The sequence below is a fragment of the Drosophila gunungcola genome, assembly GCF_025200985.1.
Source record: "Drosophila gunungcola strain Sukarami chromosome 3L unlocalized genomic scaffold, Dgunungcola_SK_2 000005F, whole genome shotgun sequence".
Classification (NCBI taxonomy): domain Eukaryota; kingdom Metazoa; phylum Arthropoda; class Insecta; order Diptera; family Drosophilidae; genus Drosophila; species Drosophila gunungcola.
This window is the reverse complement of record NW_026453180.1, coordinates 4,331,906-4,357,439: the sequence shown is the minus strand read 5'-3', so window position 1 is coordinate 4,357,439 and position 25,534 is coordinate 4,331,906. Positions and strand designations below refer to the sequence as shown.

The window sequence follows — 25,534 nt, the reverse complement described above, 5'->3', positions numbered from 1 at the left end:
AAGAGTAGAAAATCAAAACTGTTTTTTAAGCAGTCGTTGCTTTGGCAGTCATCACATCACACTTTTAATACACATTTACACAGAATTTATTCAAAATTGTCTAGTCAAGCTGCGTGTTTAAAAATAAATTTGCCGGTAAAGACTACAGTACCAAACAAAGGCAAAGTAGCAAAGGTGCAGGGAAATACTACAACTGTTTTGAACAAAACTTTGGAATTCGGTAAGTGCAGATCTAATCTTCCTGTGAAATTACTGGCAATGTCAAAGTGTTCTTCAAGTAATTAAAGTCAGTACGATATCGAGGACTACTTTTAAATTTTTCCTTAAAAATATTTTTACTCTGCAGTGTGGTGAGCTAGCAGTGAAAAAACCTTGAAAATTTAGCGTATAGGAAAATACGTATCACTATATACATATAATTACGCGAGTCAAAAATCATTTGTCACGAAGAGCGTATTCATATTATTTGAAATTCGACAGAATGTTTTACTGAAATTTGGTTAGTATATATATTTTCGGTAATATTTGGTATATAGTAAAGTATGTTTCTGCTGAATTTTCAGCAATTCAGAGATTCAGACGTTTTGGAAATACTCAAATTATTCAATTTCCTTAAAATGTAATTGGTGTTCAATTAGTTTCAGTGTAGTGGCGTATTTTAAAAACGAAGTAGCAATTTTTAGTACATTTTTTGGAGACCGAGGGTATAAAAGACTCTTCCGCGAACGGTCTCACTTAAAATCCATCTGACAATTGCAGCAGCAAGTACAAGGAAAAATCAAGCGCACTCATATAAAGTATATATAATTTAATTTGTTGGTGATTAAAAAAAAGAGGAGAATACCTTCGAAATTACAAGGATACGTAAGTTTTTAAGCTACTAATCGTCTTTATAACAAAAAAAAGGCCGTGAATAATGCAGAAAAAATGCAGTTCAAGGTCTTTGTTCAGCCATTTTGTTTTTTCTTATTCAACCCTCTGCGGAATTAGAAAATTAGAGATTGGCAGCTACGCATTTCTTATTTAACATTAATTTGGCATCAAAACACAAACAAATCTTTAAATAAAACTTGCGTGTTTATGCTTATTCGCCAAGATTTATTGGCAATGGTGAAATTCGCAGTGACGCCACTGAAAATTCGAGAAGTCACGCATACAAACACGCATTTGAGTGATTGCAATACTAGTTTAAGTAACTCAAGCCCTTGCTAGAAGTAAATTTGTTTTTTAAGTTAAAATAAAAATCATTGTGCTAATAAGGCCACGTCTGAAAATTTTAAATTACTTGCAACGACGTGACGTCATCAGTATACATACGAAAAATAAAATTGTATGTATGCATTTTGAGCTGCGTATACATGTACACTCACACAACGATAAAAAAGTGACAAAGCAACGGAACAAAGGTTTCTCAATTTCCCTTTGTTTCCCTCTTCGTTTCCTTTTGTTACAATAATCGAAAGAACGGGAAAAGAAGCCAAAACGATCCTTTTAAATTTGAACTTCCATAGAAAGCAGGCGTTGATAAAGTCGTATACTCATTTCGATTAGTCAGACAGGGAATTTCATTAGTTGTGTAAATTTCAACCTACTGAAAAGGTCTGACTTTTTACTGATTTTCCATCTCTCGATTTTCTACCTGCAGCATAACTCAAAATGCAGATCTTTGTGAAGACCTTGACTGGCAAGACCATTACTTTGGAGGTGGAGCCTTCCGATACGATTGAGAATGTGAAGGCCAAGATTCAGGACAAGGAGGGCATTCCCCCAGATCAGCAGCGACTGATCTTTGCCGGCAAGCAGCTTGAGGATGGCCGTACTCTTTCCGACTACAACATTCAGAAAGAATCCACCCTTCACTTGGTTCTCCGTCTCCGTGGTGGCATGCAGATCTTCGTGAAGACCCTGACTGGCAAGACCATCACCCTTGAAGTTGAACCTTCTGATACCATTGAGAACGTGAAGGCTAAAATTCAAGACAAGGAGGGAATCCCCCCAGACCAGCAGCGTCTCATTTCGCTGGTAAGCAACTGGAGGATGGCCGTACCTTGTCGGACTACAACATCCAGAAGGAGTCCACTCTGCACTTGGTGTTGCGTCTTCGTGGTGGCATGCAAATCTTCGTGAAGACCCTTACTGGCAAGACCATAACACTGGAGGTTGAGCCTTCTGATACTATTGAGAACGTGAAGGCCAAGATCCAGGACAAGGAAGGCATTCCCCCAGATCAGCAGCGTCTCATTTTCGCTGGTAAGCAACTGGAGGATGGCCGTACCTTGTCGGACTACAACATTCAGAAAGAATCCACCCTTCACTTGGTTCTCCGTCTTCGTGGTGGCATGCAAATCTTCGTGAAGACCCTGACTGGCAAGACCATCACCCTTGAAGTTGAGCCTTCTGATACCATTGAGAACGTGAAGGCCAAGATCCAGGACAAGGAAGGCATTCCCCCAGATCAGCAACGTCTCATTTTCGCTGGTAAGCAACTGGAGGATGGCCGTACGTTGTCTGACTACAACATCCAGAAGGAGTCCACTCTGCACTTGGTGTTGCGTCTTCGTGGTGGCATGCAAATCTTCGTGAAGACCTTGACCGGTAAAACCATCACTCTGGAGGTTGAACCTTCTGATACCATTGAGAACGTGAAGGCTAAAATTCAAGACAAGGAGGGAATCCCCCCAGACCAGCAGCGTCTCATCTTCGCCGGAAAGCAACTGGAGGATGGCCGTACCTTGTCGGACTACAACATCCAGAAGGAGTCCACTCTGCACTTGGTGTTGCGTCTTCGTGGTGGCATGCAAATCTTCGTGAAGACCCTTACTGGCAAGACCATAACACTGGAGGTTGAGCCTTCTGATACTATTGAGAACGTGAAGGCCAAGATCCAGGACAAGGAAGGCATTCCCCCAGATCAGCAGCGTCTTATTTTCGCTGGTAAGCAACTGGAGGATGGCCGTACCTTGTCGGACTACAACATCCAGAAGGAGTCCACTCTGCACTTGGTGTTGCGTCTTCGTGGTGGCATGCAAATCTTCGTGAAGACCCTTACTGGCAAGACCATAACACTGGAGGTTGAGCCTTCTGATACTATTGAGAACGTGAAGGCCAAGATCCAGGACAAGGAAGGCATTCCCCCAGATCAGCAGCGTCTTGATCTTCGCCTGGCAAGCAACTGGAGGATGGCCGTACTCTTGTCGACTACAACTATCCAGAAGGAGTCCACTCTGCACTTGGTGTTGCGTCTTCGTGGTGGCATGCAAATCTTCGTGAAGACCCTTACTGGCAAGACCATAACACTGGAGGTTGAGCCTTCTGATACTATTGAGAACGTGAAGGCCAAGATCCAGGACAAGGAAGGCATTCCCCCAGATCAGCAGCGTCTTATTTTCGCTGGTAAGCAACTGGAGGATGGCCGTACCTTGTCGGACTACAACATCCAGAAGGAGTCCACTCTGCACTTGGTGTTGCGTCTTCGTGGTGGCATGCAAATCTTCGTGAAGACCTTGACCGGAAAAACCATCACCTTGGAAGTCGAACCCTCTGATACCATTGAAAATGTAAAGGCTAAGATTCAGGACAAGGAAGGCATTCCCCCAGACCAGCAGCGTTTGATATTCGCCGGCAAACAATTGGAGGATGGCCGTACGTTGTCGGACTACAACATCCAGAAGGAGTCCACTCTGCACTTGGTGTTGCGTCTTCGTGGTGGCATGCAAATCTTCGTGAAGACCCTGACTGGCAAGACCATCACCCTTGAAGTTGAGCCTTCTGATACCATTGAGAACGTGAAGGCCAAGATCCAGGACAAGGAAGGCATTCCCCCAGACCAGCAGCGTTTGATCTTCGCCGGAAAGCAGCTTGAAGATGGCCGTACTCTTTCGGATTACAACATCCAGAAGGAGTCTACCCTTCACTTGGTTCTTCGTCTGCGAGGCGGTATGCAAATCTTCGTGAAGACCCTGACTGGCAAGACCATTACACTGGAGGTTGAGCCTTCTGATACTATTGAGAATGTGAAGGCCAAGATTCAGGACAAGGAGGGCATTCCCCCAGATCAGCAGCGATTGATTTTTGCCGGCAAACAGCTTGAGGATGGACGAACCCTATCCGATTACAACATACAGAAGGAATCGACCCTTCACTTGGTGCTCCGTCTACGCGGAGGAATCCAGGCTTAAACTGAACACATTTCCAAATAAACACAATTCTTAGCACCGACATTGAACCGGAAATTCGTTTAATATTCAATAGTTAATATATGGTCACGCCTCTTTCTCTAGATTTGAAAGGGACGGGCATATCAAAATTCAAAATTTCAGTACAGACCAGGATTTCACTACTTACTGCTTAAATAAATCTAAATTTTCTTTTCAAATTCATAATACACATAAAATAAATGAGCAATTGTTTAAAACTGGTTTTTTTTAATGGGTAATGATTTTTAAGTTTTGGCGCCTGCAGCAAGTACTTTCAAGCAGTGCAAAGAAAAATACCAACAATACTAGATTTAGTTGTTGCATCCCTGGTTGGCCACAAAGGAGGCGTTAGTACATATTTATTATTTACCTTTTGCGAAACTATTCATTTTATGGGAAACTGGTGAGAAATGGCTAAATTACTGCAGCGGGTGGAAATTACGCTGCGTAGTTTTTACGTATTTAACTCAAGTTTTGGTGAGCAAGAAGGCGAGGTGGGTTCTTCTGGACTTAACGATAAGAAAACGCCCCTAAATGAGTAATTTTCTTGCAGGAACACAAGAAAGTTTTGTACTACCATCCAAATGACATTGAATTAAACACGAAAATCAAAGATGTGGGCCTAAGTGAGGCCATTATAAGGTTTACGGGGTATTTATGGGACTTAAGTGTAAATGAGTAAGAGTAAAACATTTGCTGGTTTTCCAGAACTTTTGCCTCCGAAGATGATTGTCAAGCGTTGCACACCCAAAAAACCACGCAACTTTTTTACCAACCTGAGCCAGGATATTGGATTGTTTTGGTTTTAAATGTTCCCAAGGAGGTGCGTTTGAAGGAAGGAGTTGAAGTGGCCGATTATCGAGGTGCTGAGATCTCCGACAGGATTTATAGAGCCATCCTACGAAATTGCTATCAAATGTTTCACTTCCAACATGGTAGCTTCTCCACTTTTGCATCTAAGGAAACTAACAGCGATAAACGAAGGGAACTACTCTGCCAGGAGCTGCTCCATTTCTATGGCCAGCACTTGACCAACTTAAAGGATCCCTCGCACTGTGATATCATTGACATGATGCATTCCATACAATATCTTCCCCTGGATAAATCACTCTTTTTGCGGGCCCAGAATTTCGGAATGCTGGGTGAGACCTTTCCCGCCATCAAGGAGTGCATAATGCTCTACCAGGAGCAGGTCCTTTGCGGCGGAAAACTCAACCCGGAGGATCTGCACAGCCTGCATTCGTATGTGGTGCAGCAAGTGCTGAAAGTGGAGGCCACTAGCTCAGCCATTGCCGTGAGTCCTTCGCTTAAAAGGAGCATCAGTGAGTGTCAGGTTGGCGGATTCGTGAGGAGCCAAAAGAATGGTCGGAATGGAGGTCAGGAGGAGGAGCTCAACCTGGAGGATCATCCCCTGAAGGTCCATGTCATGCTGGAAGCGAAACAAGTGAAGACCTGCTACCTGCTCATCTATCGTGCGCTGCACATTACTCTCTGCCTTTTTTTTGATGGTACGTAATAATATTAATATTGTAAATTCTAGAATGTAGACTACCCGTAGCAAAAAAAATCCCTGATCAACCTTTCTTAATTGCTAAAAAATCTATTCTTTTCAGCGGACCAACCTGCACCCAAACAAGAGCTATATGATGAACTCCACGCCTACATGGCTCCCCAACTGACTTCCCTAGCACGGGATATCACCAGCGAGCTGACCAAGGAGGCAGTGGGTGCCACGGGTCAGGAGATCTCTTCCGGCAACAGCGAAAATGCACCCAAATATCTGTTTATCAACGAACAGAGCTTGCAGCATCATACGAACCTGCAGAGGCACTTGGCCCAGGGCCTTCCCCGCAATGTGCTCAGTATCATTGCAGATCTGGCCAATCCCAGTGGCAGGGAGCAGGAGATGGCCCCGGCCGAGGAACTCCAGGTGAAGACCACCAACGACTATTGGATTGTGAAGAGGCGCTGCAATTACAGGCAGTACTATGTGATTCTCTGCAACAGCAAGGCCACGCTACTCGATGTCACCCAGGAAGCGAGACGCATTTTCGAGCAGGAGCTCACAGATGATGTATTTTTTGACAAATAAACAGCAGGATCAGATACAGAATGGGAGTGCGCCAATTGTGGTTGGTTTGCCCCGATCGCTGCCAGCAAAAACGGCATGTGGATGGGGCATCCGAAGACATGTTTCAAGCCAGCACGGCCCCGGAATCGCTGGCATCGTTGTAGACACTATTGGAAGATGAAGAGCTCGTCGTGGTCGTGATTGTAGCGGCTCCTCCATTTTGGGATTTGCTGATCTTCACTACATATATGCGACGATTGGACATGCAGATGCTGTAGTAGTGCTGCTCGTAGTCGATGGTGATCCTTTCGCAGCTCGAGTTCGGCATGAAGGACTCGTCGATACTGTGGAAAAAAGGAGTGCGATTGCATTAGTAAGTCCTTTGTTTTACTTGGGAAAAGCAACCTTTCTGTGAGATTTAGAAGACCCATTATCACATTTGCACTGCGCTCATCGTTTTTCAGTTCTCCTCCAGACTCTAGAACTGCCCCATCCTCTTTTAAAATGAGGTAGCCTATTTGATTGGGCACAATTAACTTTTCTCTGTCCATTTTCCAATAATAGATTTATTTATTTATCTTTTGCACTGCACCCACACCCGTGGTACAAGTGTGACCAGAGAACAATTTAATTATACAGTTAAAGTTAGTTTGAGTTAGTGCAGTCTGGAAACACTTAAGTTAAATTTTTTATTTTATTTAAAGTTTATTTGTTTTTAATTTTAAAAAACGTGCTACATTTTTTTGAGCTTATGAATAAGTGTAGGAATCAAGCGAAATAATGTAATTACATTAAAAAGACCTTTGCACTGCTTGAAAAATACTTAGTACTATTTATACTTGACAGCCCAATTACTAGTGTTGGAAATCGCTTAATTGCGCGCCATTGACACAAATTTGAAATTGGGACACCGGGCTAAGGTTAATGCATTCAAAAGACAAACAACGCACATCAACAGGAAACTAAAACTCCGGCTCTAAGTCAACAGGGGCGTGTTCGATATGGGGGCGTGGCCAAGTGCATGGCTAATGCTTTCGTCTGGCGGAAAAGTTTTAAAAGGCCATGAAAAAAGTAATTCCGGACACAGTCTCTCCGGAATGGCCAACTACTATCGACGCAAGAAAGGCGACGCGGTGTTTTTGAACGCCAAACCTTTGAATAGTGCCAATGCCCAGGCATATTTGTATGGCGTTCGCAAGTACTCTATTGGATTGGCGGAGCGTTTGGATGCGGACTATGAGGCTCCACCGTTGGACAGGAAAAAAAGCTCGGACAGTACGGCCTCTAATAATCCGGAATTTACGCCAGTTAGCTAAGCTTACTACTATACAAAATCAATTTTAAAGCTTAAAATCCTTGTTTCCAGAGTGTTTTCTACAGAAACATAGCTCCTGTCAACTGGTTCTTAAGGATTATTGGTGTATTACCCATCGTTCGACGTGGTCCTGCCCGTGCCAAGTTCGAAATGAGCTCTGCCTCGTTTATTTACTCTGTGGTTTTCTTTGTGCTCTTAGCGGTGAGTGTGTTTTTATAAAGAAAAATAGTGTTCAAACCTTTTATGCCTCAGAAATGGAATCTTAAACATTAAAAGGTTGCTAACAAACAAAATATCCTATAAAAAGAGTAAAATCCATTTCTTGTTTTGTAATATTCTCGTTTAATAAACATTTCAGTCTTAATAGTTATATAATCTTTGTAGATTTCTCTACCCAATTATATTTTAATTTTGTTAGAGTTTGAAACGAATTCTGGAGATTAATTTGAAATTTTAAACTGTATAGGCTGTTGAATAAGCTATTTTTAATTGTTTAGTATCCTCAGGGTTGTGCAGTTGATTGAAATTTAGATCTCATAAGTTATGTAATCTTTATAGAACAAATTTCAAGAAAGTTGATAGAGGAATAGTTTTAATTAATTTTTTATTTAAGTTTTGTAGATAAACTTTTGTATTATTATAGTCTAACATTAGTAATACCTCCCCCAGTGCTATGTAGGCTACGTGGCGAACAACCGCATCCAGATTGTGCGATCCCTGAGTGGACCCTTCGAAGAGGCGGTGATTGCCTACCTGTTCCTGGTCAACATCCTGCCCATAATGATAATACCCATCCTGTGGTATGAGGCCAGGAAGATAGCCAAGCTCTTCAACGATTGGGATGACTTCGAGGTGCTGTACTACCAGATCTCGGGTCACAGTTTGCCCCTAAAACTGCGGCAGAAAGCCGTTTATATAGCCACCGTGTTGCCGATTCTCTCAGTTTTATCGGTGGTCATCACCCACATTACCATGTCGGACTTGAACATCAATCAGGTGGTGCCCTACTGCATTTTGGATAATTTAACTGCCATGTTGGGGGCCTGGTGGTTCCTGATTTGCGAGGCAATGAGCATTACGGCCCATCTTTTGGCGGAGCGGTTCCAGAAGGCATTGAAACACATTGGACCCGCTGCCATGGTGGCGGATTACCGGGTTTTGTGGCTCCGATTGAGCAAACTAACCCGGGATACTGGAAACGCCTTGTGTTACACTTTCGTGTTCATGAGCCTCTACCTATTCTTCATCATCACTCTGTCGATTTATGGTCTAATGTCTCAACTCTCTGAGGGATTTGGCATCAAGGACATAGGACTTACCATAACAGCTTTGTGGAACATTGGACTACTCTTCTACATCTGCGATGAGGCTCATTATGCTTCGGTGAATGTGCGTACCAACTTCCAGAAGAAACTGCTCATGGTGGAGCTAAACTGGATGAATTCGGATGCCCAGACGGAGATAAATATGTTTTTGCGAGCCACCGAGATGAATCCGTCGACCATCAATTGTGGTGGCTTCTTCGATGTGAACAGGAGTCTCTTCAAGGGACTGCTAACCACAATGGTCACATATCTGGTGGTCTTGCTGCAGTTCCAGATCAGTATTCCCACCGATAAGGGGGATTCCGAAGGATCTACTAACATTACTGTGGTGGACTTTGTGATGGACAGTCTGGATAATGATATCAGCCTGACGGGAAGCACCACTGGGAGCAGCAGCAGCACCACAAGAACCACTTTGGCACCACCAATTAACAAGCAAAAGGCACGAAAGGGTTAAAAAACAAGTGAATCAACAGCATTAGGCTAAATAGATAACAAAAATATTATACATTTGAGATAAAATGCATCTGTAGCTGAGGCCAAATAATAAAAGCACCTAAAACTACATAAATCTATCAAATACTTTAACATGTATGTTAGGTATGTAACGCTTTTTTCCTAAATCAAAACATTATTAGGTACAAATAATTCAATTAATATGTTTTTTATTTTTTTTAATACTTAAACTTTTTTTGCGTACATATGTATAAAAAAAAAATTTTACCATGTTACACTTTTATTTAATATTCTTACTTTTTCTAAAGCGAAACATTTTAAAGGTAGAAATAATAATATAAAATTGTTTTTTATTATTAATAAGGGTTAAATATTTGTTAAATATTTAAAACTCTTTTTAGCGTGACATATTAACCAGATATGTTACAATGTTGCACTTTTATTTGATATTCATACTTTAGTAGTTCGTTGCTAGAAAACAAGAGTACTTAAAATATAGCTAGTTAACTGAATTTAAGGCATATTTAGTTATTTTCATTAAGTCTCACCAGAAAACAAATTTTTAACTTCGTTGCTATTGATTAAACGCCAATTTAAACCAGACAAGCTTTTCATTTCCAAGATGCCGCATTAAAATCCAATTTTACCGCTCTAGACTGTGGCGCATTTGTTAGGAAGTATTTTTTATTTTTAAAAATTCGTTTTCCTATTTTTCAAACTTGTTTTTAGGTGCTAGAGATTAAGTGGAGATTAAGTTCTACACAAAAATAGTTTATGTACTTGCCGGCAAAGCGATATTGCCGAAACTGCCCTTGCTTCCTCTTTATTTTGGGATGTAGACAAGTTGTTTACGGTTTGGTATATGTGTTAATATGCCCCTCGATCCGCATCCTTTGGCTATCTAAAATAGTATCTCTTCTTCAACCATATCACACTCGGATTTTGCTATACAGAAACTGTAGTACAATTGCATTCAAGACACCTGATGGGCAAATATCAAATCCCTCTTCATTCACTTAACACTGTCCATCGGGGGATTCGGTTAGGATGTGCTTGTAGCCATTGCTTCCCAGATACATATGCTCGCGTTGGAAACGATAGGGTATCTAGTGTGTAAGGAAGTTATTAAAGGATATAGATTTATATGTTTATAGCAACTTACGGCTCCTGGAGCTGGACAGGGTATGGCCACGGTGGCAATCTCCCGAAGTTTGTTCATGGTTCGCAAACTCTGGTAGAAGCTGTGCATCACATACCACTTGCAGTAATCCATGCAGATCAAGATGTAGCAGACGATAACTGAAATATATAAGATATATTACAGAAAGTATTATAATGTCAGAGTAAAAACTCACAATAGGGCACCTGTCCGCCCAACAATTGCACAATCTTCGTATCCCTCAGCATGAAAACCAGAGCTCCCAAGGCCACCATCAGCAGGAACTCCACAATTAGCCAGGGAATGATTAGGCCCGGTTTGTTCTTGTAGACCCCGAAGAAAAGGCATATGGCACTCAGGGCATAAGTTCCAGCCACTCCAGCCATTACATATAGTAGGTTCTCCGTGGCAGCCGCCAATTGGGCGGCCGTTTGCAGGCGAAGATCGTTGTGGAAGGGCGACATGTTGTAGAAACCATTGTCCTTCTGGTCCAGGATGTCTAGCTCCAGGACCTGGCACATCTGTTCGGCATGAGCCAATCCCAATAGAACCAGGAACAGGGCGCAGTGCGAGATCAACTGGGTAAGATAAAATATATTTAAGGTTTGGGTTTCCCTTGAACCAATTGATGTACATAAAAAAAAATTAAAACATTTTAAAATCTTTTTTCATTTATAATATATATATTTTAATAGTCAGTAAAGTGTTCTAAACATTTAAAGATTTTCACTTAAGACTTTTAAACTCACTTCTATTTGAACTCACTTTCTAATTGCACCAATCTTCATTTTAACTTCTTAAACATTTAAAGCTCTCCACTTAAAACATGTATAGCATTAGCAATTATCACTTAAATATATATACTTTAACAGTTAGTAAAGTGGATTTAAATTTTTTTAAATATTCGAAGCTTTCCAGTTATTGTGAAAACCGGAACAGCCCAGCGATCTTCGGAGGCCACCACCCCTATTAACCCCACAAAGTGAACGCTTTCCGCGAGCTGCTCGTCTAATTCCCAACTGGTTTTAGCAGCTTTCGGCATGAGACCCCCAATATGCCCCAACGAAGCTTTAAAAAGGGCGCTCGTCCTGGCACGTTCTCATCACGGAACACAAGTGCAGACGCATTGCGCCGCAGGAGCGTCTCCTTCGCTCCGCTCCTGGGATTCCGGGGGCGGGCGGGGGCGAGCGTCCAATTGCCGCCCTTGACATCTCCTTGCGCGCCCAGTGGGGTATGGCTTTGCATATCCAGTGCGTAATTTTTGTATTTGGGGCCGCGGCCGCACATCCTGGATTGCTTGGGGATTCGGGACTTCCGATCCTCCTGCGTGCCAGTGCGCTGCGCCCCGCCTTATAAATCTATTACCAGAGTTCTAGGACAAGTCATATCTGTACCAATTTGTTATAATAATAATATCTAGTTTATATTTATAGTAAACTACACTTGGTTAAACTTATTTTATTAAAGCCCTTTTTCGATTCATTAAAAGTCATTCTTATAATAGGAACCGTAATTAATATAATATAAATAATCGAAGTCGTTGCAAATCTTGGTAGTTTATATTATATATAATATATAATAAACCTTGTAATCTGTTTTCTTGCTCTTTGCTTTCAATAGTCATTTTCATAAATTTTGAACCATTGTTTTATAATTTTAGAATATGCCAGCGAAGGAATATACGTGCAAAGCTAGGTAGTTTTTTCATACATTTTTATTGAATAATACTTGGTTCCGTTACAAGAATATGTTGTTTATTTATATAGTATATGATTTTAAAAACCTATATTTTTAAGAAACTATCATCAGGAAGTTTATTCAAAAATCTCAAACTCTTAAACGTATATTTTTTTTATTTTTAAGAATTATTTTGCCTTTAATTAGTTGTAAACGGTTGTATATGATGATACACCCACTCACCAATTGATAGATACTGGTCAGCAGGGCCGTGGTCCTGAGGTTCTTGGGCGATACGGGTGCCATCAGCATTTCCCAGCTGCGGCGACAACAGTTTTTCCATTTGCATCCTGCGGCGGACGAACCGCTGACCGTCGGCAGCAGCATTTTATTGGAGTTTTCCCGTTTTTTCCTCAATCAATTTATGGATTTTTCCCGCTTTCAGCTAATCAAAGAGCGAGGCAACTGTTCCGCGGCTGTTTCGTCATGCAATTGAATTGGAGACCTCTTCGCAAAAGGGTGGAAAGATAGAAAGGGGCGACACCCACGCACCAAAAAACTTTTCCGGAGCTTTTTCTTTAGGTTTGGGTGGAAAACTGCACTCGCGAACTAATAAAAAAAAAAACTATATGGATAAAACAATGTTGAGTGCCAAGGTCTGCGAAATGTTTTGACTGCCGGAAAGCTCTTACGACTGTGTTTTGTTTCCCTTTTCTAGAGTAGAGTGCTTTGACTATGTGATGGCGATTGTTATTTGCAATTCCTAAAAGGCAAACATAAATTCCATACTCAAAATTTTATGTTTCGAATCGGCTTATTATTCCAAAAAATTGTTCAAAGATTGTTAATTCAACGCTTAGGAAATAATACTTTACAAGTTATGTACCGATATTATATTATTAAAAGATTTGATTTGTCATAAACTAGAATTATTTTACTGTTTGAAAATTTGTAATTTTAAGGGTATACAAACTGCGTAAGACTCCAAGAAGAACCCTCTATAAAACATTTTGGGGGTTGTTTTCCTCTTGAAACCGCGCAGATGTTTATCGGCAGAGCTTTTTTCGACTTTTCAAAGCTTCCGCCAGAGTTGCCACTGGCGCTCCCTTTCGCAACGTATGCAATTAAAGTTGAGGCGCGGGACTTCCCCCTTCAAACCGCCGTTGCTATGATAAATTTTTGCATTTTAAAAGTCAATTTACACTGGAACTATAAAAATGTAACATAAATTTTGCCAAAGCAGGCAATAAAACTGCGGCCAGTCGGCGCGGAAAGAGAATCAAAGTCGTGTCGATGCCACTGGGTAACTGGGCAAAATTCACATCCAAACATCCAAGCAACTGAAAGTTGAAAGCTGCAAAGCCCATCATCAGCATCATGATGATCTTCAGGGGAACCCTAAACCTTATGGCGCTCCCTTGGAGTTGGAAGCTACTTGTGGGCCTAATTGATTGTTTTTCTACGAGCTCGGAGCTCCATCGAAAACTATACTCCTTCAGGAGGATCGAGGATGGAGGACTGGGGATCATCTCACAATGTTGGGAAAACGAAATGAAGACCTCAGGGGCAATATATGGCCGAGCGGCTTGTTATCATTGGGCGTGTTTTATTAACTTTTAAGCTGCCATGCACGCGAGGGGCCATAAAAAAGTGCAACTGCAGAACTGCAAAAGTCAATTAAAAATTTTTTACATTTGTTTGCACACACAGGAACGAAAGAGTTTCTTTTTGGCTCTTTGGCGTTTTTAACCCCTCCATCCTGGCGCGATAATCATAACTGCAAAAAAGTAAGAAAACTACGCGCAGGCGTCGCCCGTCGATAATTTATGGCCAAAAAGCGATGGTTAAAGGAGGGGGCAAGGGCAACGAGCTGGCAGTTTGTGGCACAGGTGATCCGGATCCCGTCCCATCCCATCCCATTCCGGCTGGTGTATTGAAATATCATCTTGCAACCATTTGCCGTTCAATTTGCGTTCGCAACGCTCTTTTGATTGGTTTTTCCAGCCCATTCACCCGACCGCCCGCTCGCGATCCACGCGATTCGACTACAAATTGATTGCCTTAAAGTAACTTGTAAAATGCATCTAAGAGATGCACTTCCAGAAATTCTTAGTCTTTGCTAAAGGATAAGTGCTTTATTATGTATTATTTATCATTCCTTATTTTAAAATGGTAGACAGTAGTAGTGGAGAATAACTTAACATCTATATTTATGTGACGACAAAAACCATAAATCCTTAAGCATTAATAAACGATTTTTTTGCGTAAAATTTATTCTAAATAAATATGTTAATTGGACAAAACTAAATATATAAATGCAAATTTTAACGGCCTTTTTCCATTAATTGTATAAGTCCAAAAAGATTTTTACTTCTTTGGTTTTACAAAAAGGAGCGACAAATTAGGCTCTCGTATTTAATGAATCTTGTTTTTAATGAGAGACAATTTTAAATATCAATTAACAATTAGGATATCAATTAGTTAATATTCGTTTTTCTAAAGTGTGTTTTTTTTTGATAATTTGCCAAAAGCACAAGCTCTTCACTTAAATAAAACTAACAAATTTACAAATGAAGGTAAAAGAAAATTAAAACAAATGTATATATTTGTAATAGCTTTTGATATAATTGCAGGCGTTTTTTAAGTTTAGTTTTAAATTTATTTTATTTTATTTTATATTATAAAATTTGGTTTCTAGTACATTTTTATTTTGTTCTATAATTACTTGATGCGTTCTTTCAGTGTAAGCATTCCCCGAAGTTCCTTTGCTGTCTTTGCTGCTTCCTGGGCTCCTCTTTCAGCCAAAAACAGAAGCAACATTACAAATGTGTGGCGTTATTGCCACGGGGGAGGAGTCAGGAGTCTGGAGTTGGGCAATGGGAATGGGAAATAGGAGTTGGGAGTCAGGAGTCAGGAGCATCGACTTCTTTTTGATTAAAAAAGGAAAAAGTGGGAGATTGGGGCGGTTGAGTTAAGGAAGGAGTTGGATTCGGCTGGAAGTGGATGTGGATGGGGATGGCGATAGGTATGTGGTTGTGCATATAGACTGGCTGCCCAAAAGCAATCGACGTTGTTAACAAGCATTTCAGCGCATGACAATTGGCATGCACACCTCCGGGCCATTAATATGCAACCGATGCTGACACATTTGGAGCTTGAGCTCAACTCCTGAGCTGAGCTGTGCTGCAATTCCTGTCATTCGGCGTTCGAGGGGAAAAACTGAGGTCCCAGTTATTTAATCACAGAAAATCTTTCGAACATAAATAACATTTCCCCGACCTATTTGCACAATTTGTTTGCCTGTTTTGACAGTCGGGCTTTGCAGGCATTTTCGATCTTATGGACCTCGATTTGATATAAAAGTTGCAGTCTTTTGGTGTGGGGAAGTAAAATAAATTTGGTATGCAATTGCATATGCAATTATTGATGGTTTGTAGGCCTCTGAAAGTAATTAAAAAAAAAAACCCTAATACAAGCCAAATAAATATATTAAGTGGGAATCAATAAAAAGTATTTACTAAAATTTAAAAACACCAATACAAAAATTACCGTATTCTTTTTTTTTAAGAAATTCTCAAAATGTATTTACTTATAAAATGTTTAGCACTTAGTAAATTGTAAAAGGTAATTATTAAAAAGTATTTAAAACCTCCTATTAATTTTTTTAAGGATTAACTTATTAACAAGACCTCGTTTTTGTGTAATTTTATTTTGCGAAACTTTTAAAAAATCTTTTTTGTACATGAATTATTTATTTTTCCCTTTTTGTATTTAAGTGAATTAAAGATAACTGTTTGGTGTGTTTATTCTTCTCTTTATTTGTTATATTAAGCTGCAAATAGAACCTTCATATACCTTCCTCACTAGAAGAAATACATCGTTTCCTTCCCATCCTATCAATTTCATAATTTCGCTAAGCATTTTGCACCTTCCACGGAAACCAGTCTCCGTTGAACATTGTCACGTTTATAGACTCACATGTTGACGCCAAATATCAATTGTCGCACATATTTGCATAGGAAATATATAAGGGGGTTTTAAGGGGTTTGACTACCCCCTTTTAAAAGGCGATGTATTGTCATTTCGGCGTTTGGAGGTACATTTGCACATGACTGACTTCAATCGCGGATTTTTGCGGTGCCGCAACGATAAAGATGTTGCCGATTGCGATTAAACATGTAACCCCCACAAGCAGCAGCAGCAACACCAAGCCCCGCGGCAACATCAATTCCCCGCAGCAACATCAGTTCCGTTGCAGGACAAACAAACGAGTGAGAAAACCCTCACTCACTCGAATCTCGAGGGTGTGTTCAATTGTGTCAATTTAACGCCTTTTACGGCCCACCAACCTCGAATCATTTTCACCCTCTCGGTCCATGAAAACCCCCCTCTTCAGTCCATCAAAAAACCCCCTTCTACACTGATAAACAAATGGAATATTAAAAATAAACATATGGCTGTTAAATCCTATATTTTATGTTTCATATTTAAATTAAATATATAATCATAATACAAAATACAGTGCACATTAATCTTATCAAATATAATTTAAAAATATTCAAATTAAATGTTAAAAAATGTATGTAGAACTCTAACATTTCAATTTACAAAAAACCGCATTGGATAATAATTAAAGTAACAAATATTTAAACCTACAACTCAAATAAAATTAAGAATTCAAATATTTAATTTCATGTGGAAACTCTTAGGTTTAGAATTGATATTATAATTTCAGATCTTAAAATTTATTATATATATATATATATATATATATATAGATATATATATATCTCATATTTAAAATAACTAATCCCGGAATTGATAACATTCAAAGCAAAAAAGTATACGAAATACTTGGAATTAATTGTTTTTTTACCAGTGCATGAAAACCCCCCTCGAAAACCACCTTTCTAATGCCGTTGCACGTTGGGCATATTAATTATTGCAGGGCAACGGTTTCAAATAGATCGCTGATGTCGATGTCGATGTCGATGATGTTTAGCCCACTCGATTTGCCAGCAGCCTTAATTATCCATCCAATGCTATGGGTTTGGTTAGGTTTCATCTGGGATATCGGGATATTTGCCAACTGAATGCTCACTTTACGCCGGCCAAACACGGTTATTAGTAGTTGCCTGTCTAAATATTGGAAATTGTCAGTGCGCAAGAAGAGCAATGCCTAAATGGTTTATGGATATGTGCAGTTGATGAAGGACGAGATGGATTTGTCCAAAGGATGCGCAAAGGATGAAGGATGCAAACACGGATTGCTGGGAAGGCAGAAGGAAAATGAAGCTTCTCCGTTGCAAATATAGGCGGTGTTTTGCTAACCGGAATTATAATTAAATTGGTAGTTGCACAAACCGTTTAAATTTAAACAGGGATAGCCTTCATAAATGTCTACCATAACCAATATTACTTCAGTTTTTTATTTTCAATTTAAAGAATAAATTGTAAAAGGTTTTGATTTATGTGTAAAGATAAATGTCCCTAAATATATATTGATTAAATATAGGAATTATTATATCTTTGAGCAAAGTTATTTAAGTTTGTATTACATTTTAAAATATATTTTTCATGATTATATTGGCTTAGTACTGCTTAATTAATTGTAATTGTATTAATATTTTTAATTTTGATTTATCAATTGCAAGAATAAATTGTTAAACGATTTTTTCAGGTAAAAAATAAATTTTTGTAAGTATATATTGGTTAAATATTGACACTTCTTAAATAAATATTAACTGACTTAATAAAGTCGCAAGTAACCTAATACTAAATCACAGAAATTTTCAATATTATTTTTTTATACTGCAATGACTGGAATTTAATTATTTAGGTTTTAATTTGATTTTGTTTTAAGAATTCAGAGTATCCTTAAGCTATATAGCGCTACTGGTAATATTTAGCCCTTTTGCCAAAATGAAGCAATATTTACGTGCGACCCAAAAGGCCTTTGGGCGAAATCTAATTAGCATGGCACATTATACGTACATTGTTATGAATAGCTGAAGGCTCTATCAGACTCCCTTGGGCTTGTATTTATTTAATCCCATTTTATTTGCAAAACCCTTGCCTTAATTTACGTAATATTTAATCATATGCCCACTGGCGAAATGCAATCACTGTTTTCAGAAGTTTCGCTCATAAAATCCATAGGCTTTAAGTCGCAACCTGCTGGCAGGAGCAAAAGCAGTCGCGCTTGCCTGGCAAATATCCTTGATATCATTTAGTCAACTGGAAAAAATTCAATCAGCATACTTGGCAAATATTCAACAGTGCTCTGGATGTGGATGTGGATGTGGATGACGATGCCGATGCCGATGACGATTGTTTGACTGAACGAGCAGCCCAAAGGGGGCGGAAAATGGGGGTGTTCGCTGCATAAATCAACAGCAAATAAATGCTGATACGCTGAAAGTTCGTCTTGGGATGCTTTTGGCTGAAACAAAAAAACATTCGAAGCGGAAACGAAAAAAAGAAAAAAAGGAAAAACATAAAAACAGAAAGCGGAGGAGCAAAAATTCGCATTCGATAATTGAATTTTCCCCGGCGGAGAGAATATAGGAATAGGAAACGGGTGTCCAAAGGAAAAAAGTGGGCGGGTGGGCGAGTGGGCGATTGGGTGAGTGGGTGGCCACGAAGGACCCCAAAGCGTGTCCAGCGATGCATGCGTCGCACGTATCCTGGAGGAGCAGAAAAAGGAGGAGTTCAAGGAGAGGACGAGCAGCAACTGCCAGCTTGGAGCTGCTCCCATATTATGTGCACAATAAATAGACGTGATCAGCATGAGCAAGGTGAGGGAGCATCGCCGTCGTCCTTCTCGTCCTCCATTTCTCGTCCTTTTCCTCAGGAGCTGTCCTTGCGCTTGGCTGAGCGGGCACATCGCTGGCTGCATGCTGAGAAGTAAAACACTAAGGGAAATATATAATTTAAATCAAAAAAAATATGTTTAATTTTTATTTTATTTATTTTATTTAATATCACTACAATAAAAACTTATAAAAATTTACAACTTGAAGGTTGAAATTCAAAGTTCACTTTTTGGTTATATTTTTGAGAATATACTATTTTCAGTATTGCCAATATATAAAGTAAAATAAAAAACTGCAACATTTTTGTGTGACATTATCAAATTATCTTTATTGGTTTTTTTTCTTCTGTCTTAAAGTGCTTAAAATTCTTTCAACGTTTAAATTTATATTAAATCTTAATTTATTTTACATTTACTTTTTCTGGCTTCAAATCCTTTCAAAAGTTCCCCAAAAGTATGCAGTGAAAATTCAACATTTTAAAAATATTTAAATCGTTTACAATTTTACCATACTGTTTGTCACCAAACAACGTTTTTATTAATGTTTGATAAGAATTTTTAAAGATCTAAACATATTTTTAAAGAATTAAGAATTTTCAGAATTTTGTAGAGTGCAGGGACTTGGAGCGTCGAAATCCCCGAGTGGAAGAAAAAGCGAAGGAAGCACTTGAGAGGATGTTGACTGAGTTTTTCCTCAGCTTCTTTTTGCCGGCTGTTTCCGGCTTTTGTTGCACGAAAAGTGCTCGACGGAATCTTTTGTCCCTGTATCTGTATCTGTATCTGTATCTGTATCTGTATCTGTGTGAGTATCCTGAGTATGTGTGTGTGTGTGTTTGTGAGTGTGGGCTAAGTACGCCACCCACTTTTCCCTCGGAGATGTTGAAAACTTCCGAAAAACAAGGCGCCGCTAAACTTTTTTTATGCTAACTTACTTTGTAGTTTCTTCTTATTTGCAACTTTGATTTTTGTTTATTTTCGCTTGCGAGAGCCACCCCCGCCGAGCGAAAAAAAAATGAAACGAAGAAAAATGGGGGAAGGAAACGCTCGGGAAATCGCAACCCCCAGAAAGAGAAAATGGCGGCAAAGCAGCTTCAAGTAGAAGGAACATTTCTTGACACGGAAAATTTCCTTGGACTTTGTTTTTCTCGCTTTTCCTTGTGCCATTTCTCCATGCCTTTTCCCGCTTTTCCGTTCACTTTAAAATGCGCCATTTTCTTGTTTGCTGACCCCGGCCTACCAACACTCCCCTTTCAGTTTTTCCAAGCGGAAGTTTTATGAATTTTCTACAAAGCGGCCAAGTTTTTTTTCCTTTGGGTTTTCCATTTTCCTCTTCATTTTTTTTGCAAGTAGAAAAATGCCTTTCTTGCTGTGGAATCACTGCAGTGTGAATAATGACAAAAAGCAGAGGCGCTGCGTCAGGAAATATTCATAAAAAACTTATCAAGAAATTCTTTGCCAGAGAAATGTCACCCGAAACAAAATGAGTTGATGGGGCCTGTCATGCGGGTTGGTTACAAAATTTCAAACATTTCATTTTCGTGCAATTAAAATGGAATAAAAAGAATAAAAATGGAAAATATGTCAGCCCTTTTTCGGTTCTAATGAAGTTGTTATAGGCGTCAATGAAGGTCAACGAATCGACAGCCCGCACTCAGAAATGATCTTTTAATTGTTGGGCCCAGGCACCTAACTCAGAATTAGCTTCAATCATAATTTTCTTATTTTTCCGAGGACTGCTAATAATGATGTCGACTTGCCAATTGACAGAGCGTGAAGCGGAAAGTGTTTCCATGTGTAGTTAGGTCATTAGAGAGTGTCATTTGTTCACGGTCTTCAAGGGTTAAAACAGGTCATTAACAGGGGGAACACATTTGGCTAATTGTGGGCTTTCTAGTATCACTTCATTACATTTTAATTCTAAAAAAGGTGCTTTTGTATTTTTAAGATTAAATAAACGTTAATCCTTATCTTATGAACACAAAATCACCAGGATATCTTTTTAAATTTGTAAAAATAATTAAGTATCAATTTTTTGTAGTAAGTTTTAAGTTAAGGCGCTCAAATGTATATTGACTGATCTAAAATGATTTTATCCTGAAGGTAAGTATATTTAAAATCTAATCTTTTTACGACAAAACTGTAAAATTCATATCTATTTAAATTTATAAATATAATTGCAAATCAATTAGTTTTACTTAATTTAAGGCCACGATTTTAAATGTTTATTCACTTGTTTATAATAAACAGTATTACATTCTGAGAGTTTTATACAAGATTTCTCAAAAAAAAATGAATCAAGAAATGTAAATATGAGAAATAAGAATAACTAACCCGTGAAAAGAATTTCTTAGGCCGACATTGAATGATTTAAAGCAGAATTACTCAAGTAAGCTTGAGCAATTAATTAAGGAGTTTAGCACTTCTAAAGTCATGCGTCAGTGATTTAATTTAAAGAAGTAATGAGCGCGCTGCCTTTGTATTCCACTCTGAAAAGCATCGGAAAAGCAATACTCTGGGAATAAGGCTTATTACAAAGCTAATGATAATTATAATAAATTGTCATAGCTCAGGTTAATCTTAAAGCTTATGTTTTCCTCTTGCTGTTCTTCCTGCTCTATTTGTACATAAATATTTTTATTATTTTTGGTGGCGTTTCTCAGGCAAATTAGCATAAATTATGCACGCCCACTTGCGAATGCAGTTCGTGCGTGTTTTCCCCCTTTTCCCGCTTTTCCCCCGCGTGTGTTGCACGTGCCATTTGCCATTTCCATTTCCCTTTTCCATTTGCACGGCAGGTGAGTACGACGCACAATTAAGCCTCAAGTGGCAGGACCAGCGGGAGTCCTTGTAGTCCTGCGTAGTTTATTGAATTTTCATATTTTGTGCCTGCGACTCGCTCAACTCAACTATGTAAAGTGGATTTGGTAAACGAATTAGGCATCTCGCTGGCTCGAAACTTTGCCCAAACAAACAACTCAGCAGCAGGGCCACAAAATAAAGCTGAAAAAATATATGTGCCACGCCCCCTCTACGAGTGCCAAACGCCTTCGTCTCCGCGGGGGGCAAGGATGGAAAAAAGAGGGAAAGAACACTTGGAAAAATCACTTAAATGTCATGAACAAAATTCTTGTAATTTGAAAAATCAGAAAAATAATTAAATATGTTACTTATTATTTACCATTGTCTTATTTATGTATGCTCAACACGCTTTTTTCAAGAAAACAAAAAGTGGCTTAACTCAGAAATCATTTTTAAACTATGTAAGATTTTAATTATTCTTTATAAAGTTTTGAAATAAATATTTTAGTTAACAAAATAATTATTTGACTTTATATTTTCTTAGATAAACACCAAAAATTGTATTTATTAAAATCACAATCAACTTTCAAGCTAAGTTTTTGTTTAACATATCTAAGATGTTTAATTATTTTAATTTGGGACATCTGTTTTTATCTATTAAAATGATATTGTTGTGAAATATTGATTTCCTTACTTTACTAACAAAAATGTAAAAACACATTTTAGTTTTATTAATTCAAAGAAAATAAACTAAAACCCGTATTCTTATGTACTTTTCGGCATCAACTAAAGTCAAGATAAAAAGTTTTATTTCTGATATTTAATAAACAAATTCAGAAGGCAAACAATTTTATTCTTAATACTGAGAGCCATTTTCCCCAAGTGTGCCATAATCGAATTTATTTGTCTGAGGGTTTTCTTTCGGGGAAAAGTTTTTCGCAAAGCTGGCAGCGGTTTTCAGTTTTGAGTTCATCTGGGTTTCGTTTCTCCACCCCCCCCCTAAAAAACTTCAACCTCAACCCCCAAAAACCACATTTGCACACGCTCGTCCACACACGAGATTTGATTTTATTTCATTTTCGGGATGCTGTAAAATTAGCAGCATAAGATTGGATTATCTTTATGTGTGTGATGCTTCTTTGCCCAGCAACTTTGCCTCTTTTTTTCAGTTTCGTTCGGTTTTGGTTCGCTTCGGTTTTTGTTGTTCAGGATAGACACTACGACACAGCCCTGTGATTAAATATGTCGGGGCACGTGCCACGATTAGGCCAGTCAGGGGTTAAGGCAGGGGCGCACGAGGGTTAGGGGCGACAGGGCGACACTTTTGTTGAATTGCTAATTTGCTTAAAGTCAGCCTTTCTTTCGCTCGACTGGCCGAACGGACCGGATTTTGATGGCGGTCCCTCTGAAATGGGATTACTCTGAAGTGGCATCGCTTTTTCGGGTTTCCAAAAAGAGATGTTAACGGAAATAATGGGGGCATTATAGGGTTTGTCACACGATTTGCTGCAGATCAATGAGTTCATCTCCGAAAAAATTGAGCAATGCAAGTTTCGAAGACATCACTCTAAAGAAAGTAAAGGAAAAACACAGTTCTTAAAGACTTGCAGGTATAATATATATTGTTTTGTTATAACATCAGGCCATGAATGTAAATTTTTGTATATTATATAATAATGTTATTATACCTGTAATATGCAAAAAGTCATTATCCACGATCGACTTTAATTTTTATACAAGTAGTCAAAGCGTTTATAAACATAATGGTTTCGCCTTAATCATGTAAAGAATAAAACCAGGCATTTAAAACAGAACTAACTAGATTTTAATTATTTGTAGCTGCCTGAACGTTGAAGAGAAACAGCATGAAATTAATATTGTGTTTATTTGGCATCTTACTGGTTGTACTAAATCATTCGGTTATTAGCATTGATAATGGTAAATATTATTTAAGCGCCATTACAAGTAAATAATAACTCATTGTTATTGTTATCATCTTTATTTAGAGAGATGTAGTGACAATACTCCTATAGAAGATAATTGCGGCGGTAAACCTAAACCGGCATGGACCTATACTTTGAATGTGTGCTGGAAAGTCCAAGATACTGGATGTAAAAGTAAAAACATTTTTAACACAGTTGCCGAGTGCGAAAAGGTCTGCTACTAAGCAGATGAAATTTGGATTACTTGTGTAAGTTACAAAAGAAAACGCAAAAGTTATAATTAAAAAATAGTTTAAACTTATTTCTTTTGCAGGGATATTGAAAGCCAACGTTTTTCTTTCAAGCTTAAAAATTGTTTCAAAATCTTTTAAAATTAAACATAGAAAATTCTCAATTCTTAAAATACAATTTTATAATTCGAAATAGATAAATGTGTTTTATTAAGTTTATTTAGACAAAAAGTTGTGGACATATGTTTTTAAATAGCAATGACTAACAGAAATGAAAAGTACTTGAAGATTTTCCTTATTTTCAGAGGACTTTATATGGATGCCTTTCTCGCGAGGAAAGGGAAAAGGCTTTTCCAGCTGCCTTGTCGTCGGCAAACGATGCGCTCTCTAATTGGTACCCCATTGGCTCACTGGCTCTGTAATATAGTCGTTCTATAAACTCCATCCCAATCCCGTTCCCCTCTCGAAGTCATAAAGTCAATTAATCGCCTAAAGCGCGGGATAATAATTCCGGGCTCAGAGAAACCGCGACAACCGCCAAAAGACGACTCAACTATAAATCGACCCGAAATGAGAATGGTATACGGAACCCTCTTTATAGAGGGTATGGGATAAGATGGTCTGGGTAACTCTTGTTTTTGGGCCTCGCAACGCGCCTTTTGCTGTTTGTTTTTGATGTTGAATGTTGATGTTGATGAATGTCGGTGGCCGCAACTTTCCGCTGTTGTTTTTGGGCCCTCTGGTGTGTGTACATTTCTGACCATTTTCTGTTGTTCCCGGTTAATGTTTTCATTTTGTGGATTGGATGGGATTGCGTGCTGCTTTTGATGCATGTTCCCTCACATTTCACAGGTCCACTTAACCTCGTGATTGATACGTTGCAATAATTCTTATCAAACAATGACCAAAAGAGCATTGAAAAATATATGGTTATATTACCCTGGTCAGCACCGCCTTTTTTCCCCCAAAAATAAAACGATTACAAGTAAAAGCTCTTGGAGAAAATATGTTACCCCGAAGTTCTCACTTTTGTAAGCAATATTAAGAAATATTAATTTTCATTTATCATTTTGATTGAGCGATCAAATCAAAAGAGATCTCTCTCCGTCTTCTCCGTTTGTTTTCTCGTGTGATTTCTTTATTATGATAGCAGAGATTCTCTTTTAATGATCTTTCGCCGTCTTGATTTATGGATCCCAAAGATTCCAGACCTCAAGCCAAAGTCAAAACCAAAAGCTGAGATCTATATCGAACTCGGCTTTAGCCGCAAGGTGTCGAAACTGCAACTAAATTTGGGAATAGGAATGGGAATGGCAATGGAAAGGTGTAGCTTTGGGCCTGGGAAAAATAGCTGATCTAATGGGGTCCACTCTAATAAAGGGGCCCACTCTTGTGGGTGTGAATCAGCGTGAAAATGTGTGTGAAAATACACAACATATTAAAGATTATCGGTTCCCAGGCCTGGAAGGTATATCAACTTTGGGGGTCTTTTGCATGAATTTATATTATGTTTATTGGCCTTTCTTTAACAACCATTTGCAACAGATTT

The 25,534-nt window shown here is 38.8% G+C and overlaps 5 protein-coding genes, 1 long non-coding RNA gene and 1 other non-coding gene across 7 annotated transcripts; 5 read left to right on the top strand and 2 right to left on the bottom strand.

Moving 5' to 3' along the window:
- Positions 1-706: 706 nt before the first annotated feature.
- Positions 707-4,220, top strand: LOC128258955 (polyubiquitin). The gene is given in 5 exon segments (XM_052991005.1): positions 707-864; positions 1,646-2,011; positions 2,014-3,158; positions 3,161-3,205; positions 3,207-4,220. Coding segments are annotated over 4 exon segments (2,517 nt in total). The 5' UTR covers positions 707-864; positions 1,646-1,656; the 3' UTR covers positions 4,179-4,220.
- Positions 4,221-4,549: 329 nt separating this feature from the next.
- LOC128259271 (vacuolar fusion protein CCZ1 homolog) lies at positions 4,550-6,309 on the top strand. Its single transcript, XM_052991564.1, has 4 exons — positions 4,550-4,690; positions 4,750-4,847; positions 4,905-5,704; positions 5,810-6,309. Exons 1-4 carry the CDS (start codon positions 4,607-4,609, stop codon positions 6,286-6,288), a joined length of 1,461 nt encoding a protein of 486 aa, XP_052847524.1. The 5' UTR covers positions 4,550-4,606; the 3' UTR covers positions 6,289-6,309.
- LOC128259272 (ragulator complex protein LAMTOR4 homolog) lies at positions 6,245-6,900 on the bottom strand. The gene is made up of 2 exons (XM_052991565.1): positions 6,673-6,900; positions 6,245-6,611 (listed from the first exon to the last, which is right to left on the bottom strand). Exons 1-2 carry the CDS (start codon positions 6,816-6,818, stop codon positions 6,392-6,394), a joined length of 366 nt encoding a protein of 121 aa, XP_052847525.1. The 5' UTR covers positions 6,819-6,900; the 3' UTR covers positions 6,245-6,391.
- Positions 6,547-9,446, top strand: LOC128259270 (gustatory and odorant receptor 63a). The gene is made up of 4 exons (XM_052991563.1): positions 6,547-6,640; positions 7,114-7,574; positions 7,634-7,783; positions 8,252-9,446. The coding sequence occupies exons 2-4, from the start codon at positions 7,269-7,271 to the stop codon at positions 9,362-9,364; spliced, it is 1,569 nt and encodes a 522-aa protein (XP_052847523.1). The 5' UTR covers positions 6,547-6,640; positions 7,114-7,268; the 3' UTR covers positions 9,365-9,446.
- A 179-nt stretch (positions 9,447-9,625) lies between these two features.
- On the bottom strand, positions 9,626-12,873 carry LOC128259409 (uncharacterized). Its single transcript, XM_052991763.1, has 4 exons — positions 12,443-12,873; positions 10,719-11,100; positions 10,526-10,662; positions 9,626-10,469 (listed from the first exon to the last, which is right to left on the bottom strand). Exons 1-4 carry the CDS (start codon positions 12,584-12,586, stop codon positions 10,380-10,382), a joined length of 753 nt encoding a protein of 250 aa, XP_052847723.1. The 5' UTR covers positions 12,587-12,873; the 3' UTR covers positions 9,626-10,379.
- On the top strand, positions 11,595-11,870 carry LOC128259621 (U11 spliceosomal RNA). Its single transcript, XR_008268073.1, has one exon. It is a non-coding gene; the product is annotated as a U11 spliceosomal RNA (small nuclear RNA).
- A 10,771-nt stretch (positions 12,874-23,644) lies between the features above and the next one.
- On the top strand, positions 23,645-24,186 carry LOC128259447 (uncharacterized). Its single transcript, XR_008268053.1, has 3 exons — positions 23,645-23,750; positions 23,819-24,003; positions 24,069-24,186. It is a non-coding gene; the product is annotated as an uncharacterized LOC128259447 (long non-coding RNA).
- Positions 24,187-25,534: the final 1,348 nt, after the last annotated feature.

Excerpts from the sequence above, each read along its gene's own strand:
- LOC128259272 (XM_052991565.1), bottom strand. The coding sequence starts at position 6,818 with ATGGACAGAGAAAAGTTAATTGTGCCCAATCAAATAGGCTACCTCATT. Across the intron at positions 6,612-6,672 it reads CTTCTAAATCTCACAGAAAG|TATCGACGAGTCCTTCATGC; the intron begins GTTGCTTTTCCC and ends TTTTTTCCACAG.
- LOC128259270 (XM_052991563.1), top strand. The coding sequence starts at position 7,269 with ATGGGGGCGTGGCCAAGTGCATGGCTAATGCTTTCGTCTGGCGGAAAA. Across the intron at positions 7,575-7,633 it reads ATAATCCGGAATTTACGCCA|AGTGTTTTCTACAGAAACAT; the intron begins GTTAGCTAAGCT and ends CCTTGTTTCCAG. Across the intron at positions 7,784-8,251 it reads TTTTCTTTGTGCTCTTAGCG|TGCTATGTAGGCTACGTGGC; the intron begins GTGAGTGTGTTT and ends TACCTCCCCCAG.
- LOC128259409 (XM_052991763.1), bottom strand. The coding sequence starts at position 12,586 with ATGCTGCTGCCGACGGTCAGCGGTTCGTCCGCCGCAGGATGCAAATGG. Across the intron at positions 11,101-12,442 it reads TGACCAGTATCTATCAATTG|TTGATCTCGCACTGCGCCCT; the intron begins GTGAGTGGGTGT and ends TATCTTACCCAG. Across the intron at positions 10,470-10,525 it reads CCTGTCCAGCTCCAGGAGCC|ATACCCTATCGTTTCCAACG; the intron begins GTAAGTTGCTAT and ends CTTACACACTAG.
- LOC128259271 (XM_052991564.1), top strand. The coding sequence starts at position 4,607 with ATGGCTAAATTACTGCAGCGGGTGGAAATTACGCTGCGTAGTTTTTAC. Across the intron at positions 4,848-4,904 it reads GCCATTATAAGGTTTACGGG|AACTTTTGCCTCCGAAGATG; the intron begins GTATTTATGGGA and ends CTGGTTTTCCAG. Across the intron at positions 5,705-5,809 it reads TCTCTGCCTTTTTTTTGATG|CGGACCAACCTGCACCCAAA; the intron begins GTACGTAATAAT and ends TATTCTTTTCAG.